The 5,195-nt window shown below is 38.3% G+C and overlaps 1 protein-coding gene across 1 annotated transcript; it reads right to left on the reverse strand.

The window, feature by feature from the left end:
* Positions 1–233: 233 nt before the first annotated feature.
* LOC149209669 (uncharacterized) lies at positions 234–4,911 on the reverse strand. Its single transcript, XM_089396457.1, has 2 exons — positions 3,736–4,911; positions 234–2,451 (listed from the first exon to the last, which is right to left on the reverse strand). The coding sequence occupies exon 2, from the start codon at positions 2,389–2,391 to the stop codon at positions 340–342; it is 2,052 nt and encodes a 683-aa protein (XP_089252583.1). The 5' UTR covers positions 2,392–2,451; positions 3,736–4,911; the 3' UTR covers positions 234–339.
* Positions 4,912–5,195: the final 284 nt, after the last annotated feature.

The raw sequence follows: 5,195 nt of genomic DNA on the forward strand, positions 1-5,195 counted from the left end.
TTCGTGTTTTCTCCTTCTCCCTCTGCTTCATCCTCTATAACACAGCACTAAGTCACCTGGTTTGAGTTCAAATTCATGTTCGGTGACCTTGAAGTTTAACAAAAATTCAATAGTGAAAATTTAGATAATAAAATTCAACATCCTACAGAATTTGAAAATTAAAAAATATATGTAATAAAATTCAATATTCTCATTAAACACATGATAGAAATGCCAAAAGCATGGCAACAGGATTTTAAAATATGTCCATGAAACATAATATTAAAAATATGAACATAACATTAAAAAGTTTTACAAGATTGAGCATTCAAAAAGAAAACTAGAATGGGAACACAAGTTTTATTCTTGATGTTCCTGTGGCCTACTTGTTACATCAAAATGCTCTATATCATCAAGAGCACTTGGGGCAGTGAAACCACTAGAAGCATCATCGCCACTGGATTCAGTACTAGGTCTATCACTTATAGTGTCAATATCATTTTCATCTCCTGGTGCATCGAAATCAAGCTTGAACCATGCAGTAGAAGAATTAGATGAGTCTTCAGCCACATTGTTTAAAGCCAATTGCAAGTTACTACGAACATAAACAAGATCTTCTAATTTTCCAGATAACAATCTATTTTTTTTCTTGGAATGAACATGGTCAAAGGTACTCCAATTCCTTTCGCAAGCTGATGCACTTGATCCCTGGCTCAAGACACGAATTGCAAACTTTTGCAATTCTGGGGCCCCTGCTGCATAAAATTGCCACCATACTGCTGGAGCAGTTTCAAACCTATCATATTTCGCTGCTTTGATTCCAAATAGCCCTTCTTCTAACTTATATGCCCTAAGTTGGGATCTAACCAAACCTGCAACTGATGGATCTGGATTTAGCCTTTCAATAGCCCCAATAAGTCCACTCATGACTTCTTCATCTTGATGCCTTGATACCTCAAATAACCTAGGATCCAAATAGCACGCTGCTGCATGTAAAGGGCTATGCATCATTTTCCATCTTCGATCAACTACCTTCCATATCTCCTGGTAATCAACTTCCATATTATTGAAAGCACTTGCAATGGCATCCTTGCAACGGTCAATACCCTCATAAACAAAACCCATACAAGGCTTGCCAGCATCAACCATGCAAAGCACATCAACAATCGGACCACACATTTTTAAAACTTTGTTAGCATTTTCCCAAAAGCTATTGCCTAGAATTATTTGTTCCACATTCTTTCCCTTTGCTTGTTTTGAGAGGCGAGATTGCTCCCACTCAATGTTGCAGAAAACAGCTCTGAGGCTAGCTTTTTCTTCAACAACCCTTTTCAAAGTAACATAAAATGTGGCAAACCTTGTACGACAAGGCTTCAACAACTCTCTAGTAGCCTCTTTTGTGTATATGTTGAATGTGAGACGATGGTTAATGACAAAGTTTACAGTTGTTCTTGCTTTTCGGATTGTCTCATTGATCCATGGAAATTTCGCTAAATCATGCAGCAATAAATCCAGGCAATGAGCTGCACAGGGGGTCCAATAAATGGTCTTATACTTCTCCATTATCATCTTTCCTGCACTAACACAATGCGAGGCATTATTGGTGACAACTTGGACAACATTTTCCTCGCCAACCTCTTGAATTGCTTCATCCAAAATTCTGAAAATATATTCTGGTGTCTTCACTTGATCCCTTGCATTAATTGCCTTCAAAAAGAAAACCCCTCGAGGGCAATAAACAAGCACATTAATCAATGACTGATGACATAAATCTGACCAACCATCACTCAAGATTGTGCAACCTGTAGACCTCCAAGACCGTTTAATATCAGCCAATCTGTCTGTCACTCTTTCCTTTGCTTTCTCTAGCAGAGTAGTCCTTAAAGCCTCAGGCCCAGGGGGAACATACCCCTCGCCAAAATCAGCAACCTTTTTTAATGCATTTTTAAAATATGGGCTTCTTGCCACATGAAATGGAATTGCACATGCATAAAAAAAATCAGCAATAGCATCATCAACTTGTTGCTTCTCTACAGGTTTCGAAAATGCATTTAATGTTGATACTCCACCTATTTTTGCTGGGGTAGAACTTGAGCCACTAAAATTTGAGGTGAAAGACGGAATGCCAAGTGAAGAAGACATGGTGATCTCCCTTTGAATCCGTTGCCTCTTTATTTCCTTTCTCCTTCCTCGTTTTGAGTTGTCATGCTCTTGCCAAACTGCATCTTTCTGCTCATCGGATATTTTTGGGCATCCTTCAATGCCAACTCCATTTCCATTAGAGGTACCAAGGAGGTGATCCACTGTTTCTGTTGTGGAACCAGTATAGTGTTTTCCACAAAACTGATAAATACGATCCGACCCTTCGTTGACATATTTCCATGCCTCAGCAGTTGACTTTTGAGGTTCCATTTAATTAAATTTCTGCTCACTGTGCTATGCTCAGTTTGTTGACTGGTCTCTTCTACAGTTCTTCATAAAAGAAAAAAAATGTCAGTATAAATAGCAGCTTTATGTTTGATAGCACTGGCACTAAACAACAAAAGCTCCACTAGACCATTTTGACTTTAGAACTTGACCCAACAATGACAGTATTCTTCCAGCAATTTGTTGTAACACTTAACAAGCAGTGACTAGAAGTTTCTTTGTTATAGGTTTACTGCCAGCTAGCAAAGGCTTGAGTTTCACATGACGTTAGATAAGGGTATCCTCAAGAGGAGTATGACTATACAATTTTATAACACGTTTTGGCCAATTGCTTCTGGGGCATTTAACCTCCACATATCTTTAAATTGTGGCCTTTGTTTTAAGATTAGATCGGGATGCAGGGGCCCTGGATTGTAAAGCTTGTTTCTTTTAACATTATTGGTTGCACACATAAGTGTAAAGACTCTTGTATGATGTTCCAGTCATATTTCAGTATTGCTGTAGACTCATATCACAATTTTCTCGAAGGCCTGCTCATGAAACACAATTATATTCAGGCTGCAGTGCATAAGCAACATAGACTGTAAAAGAGTCAAAATCAATCCAAACAATAGGCACATCTAGAAAAACTGTCCCAAGTATCACAGCAGTTGGCAAAACCATAAAATTTGTTTTGGATTGGACATAGTACAGATATCAAAGATAGCTGCAGTGACAAGATAATATTTCCTAGGCAATCTCCACGAACAGCCAATACCCAACCCAAATATGATTGAAGATATGTAATCTGTAATGGACTGGATTTAAAAACATGGTTACTTATGCTTCATAGCAGACAAGCACATAAATTCCTAATTTTAAACGAATTTGTCGTCTGTTTTGATTGTGTGAAAGAGCAGTTCACTTTCAAGAATATCAGAATATATACTGTTATTCTTGCTAATTAAGATGTGGAGCATCTTGATGTTTACGTCCAAATCCTCACTAGTAGCATAATAATCGGGTTAATAAAAAAGCAGACAATAGGTAACAATAACATCTCTGTTCAATGTTCCTCTTAGGTCCATATATAAAACTTTTCACTGAAGTTTGTGCAACTGAGTAAGATAGTTGGGGATTATTGTGATCCATTTTAGTATGCATACAAGGATATAGTAAGTTATTGGTGTGGTCTGTTGCTCAGTAATGAACAGAACGTAAAGACTCTCTGATTTGCCTGTGAAAGTTGGTATTCCCTAAAGCCAAAGTGTAGAGAAGAAATGGGTTGGAATTGCTAGATGACAGACTCAACAGTATCATAATAAAATAAGAAAAAACCAGTGAGCGTACCCGGGCCAAAAATCAATGAGCTGTGTGTCTGTGCCAGGAAGAATGGGTACTCCTTCAATGTAACCAGGGCCAATTTGTACAGCCCAAAGGCACTCAGTTGGCCACGGCCCACAGCCAAAACGAAAACCCAGTGAAATGGTAGCCTGGAATCGGGCTGTAGCGGGCCGCGGTTAGCCTGAGGAAAAGAACGCGCCTCGTAGAGCCTGCAATTGCCAATCTGGAGCTTCGAGAGAAAGAACGCGGAGGCTCTGAGCTTGGATCTGGTGCTTCGAGGGGAAAGGGCGGGCGGCGGAGTCGGGCGGGCAGAGCGGCTCCAACGAAATGAGCTAGAATGCTCCATGCGAAGGAAAATATACGCGGCGCGTCCGTTCTAGGGTTTTTTAATTTCTTGATTTTTCTAATCTTTTTTTATCGAGCTCGATTTTAATGGCGAATTTGAACAAGACGATTCGAATTCAGGCGAATTTGTTAGGGTTCGAGTTCAGGTTCGGGTTCGAGTTCGCCTTCAAATTCGCATTCGGTATTATTTGTTCCACATCTCCACAAATAGTTTCTTCTAAACACCGCAAAGCCACTGGAATAGACATAAATGCGTCGTTTCCTTTTTTTCCTATTAAAATTTAGAGTTCAACAGTGGGATTTGTGGACCGCAGAGAGAATGGATTTCGGTTTGTCTTGTCTGCATTTGAATCGACATTCTTCATATGGTGAAGACCAAAGATAAGTGCATTAAAATTAATGGGGAAGTTATGGTTTTTGACAGGTCATTGATTCGCAAAGCATGGAGTCGTACTCTATCTGGTTTAATTAGGCTGTGTCAAGAGAATTTCTCAGGTATTGTCTTTGAAAGCAACAACAAGGTCTGAAAATTCTTCACATCAATCAGCTGTGGGTTGGAAACTGCAAATTTCTAGCAGTCTTCAAGGCGGATTCATTAACATTAATTCATCTGGTGCATGTCTCTTGCAATGCGTGGCCTGTCCCATAGATGATATGACATGGTCACTATATGAACAATGCCCTGAAGCATCCTTGTATGGTATCGAAGTAACCATTGATGTTACAGGGCCTCAATGCACACCGTCTGCACCTATAGCGGTTTGATATGAACAAAAAATGATATAATCCCAATCCACAGCGCTTTCGTATAAATCTCTTCATGGAGGAATGGTTCCTCCAATTGTTTGATCATCGATTAAATATTTCCATGGAGGTTTTGATTCTGTTTTTTTTTTTTGAATTATTATGTGTGGTGTGATGTTTTTATGATTTGCGAAAAAAATTATGATATGCCTTTTTTTGAGGTTGACCTTGTAATATTTTGTTAATTTAAATTATAATTGTGGATGTGTTAAATTTTATATATATATATATATATATATATTATTTATATAATCAAATATTTTTATTAGTTTTTGTTAAAAATAAGATTACAATAAGATATTTGTTTATTAATTACT

The sequence above is a fragment of the Pinus tabuliformis genome, chromosome 1_2 (genome assembly GCF_031772625.1).
Source record: "Pinus tabuliformis cultivar Carrire ecotype Pingquan chromosome 1_2, CPIR1, whole genome shotgun sequence".
NCBI classification, from domain to species: domain Eukaryota; kingdom Viridiplantae; phylum Streptophyta; class Pinopsida; order Pinales; family Pinaceae; genus Pinus; species Pinus tabuliformis.

Coding starts and splice junctions, on each gene's coding strand:
- LOC149209669 (XM_089396457.1), bottom strand. CDS start 2,391: ATGGAACCTCAAAAGTCAACTGCTGAGGCATGGAAATATGTCAACGAA.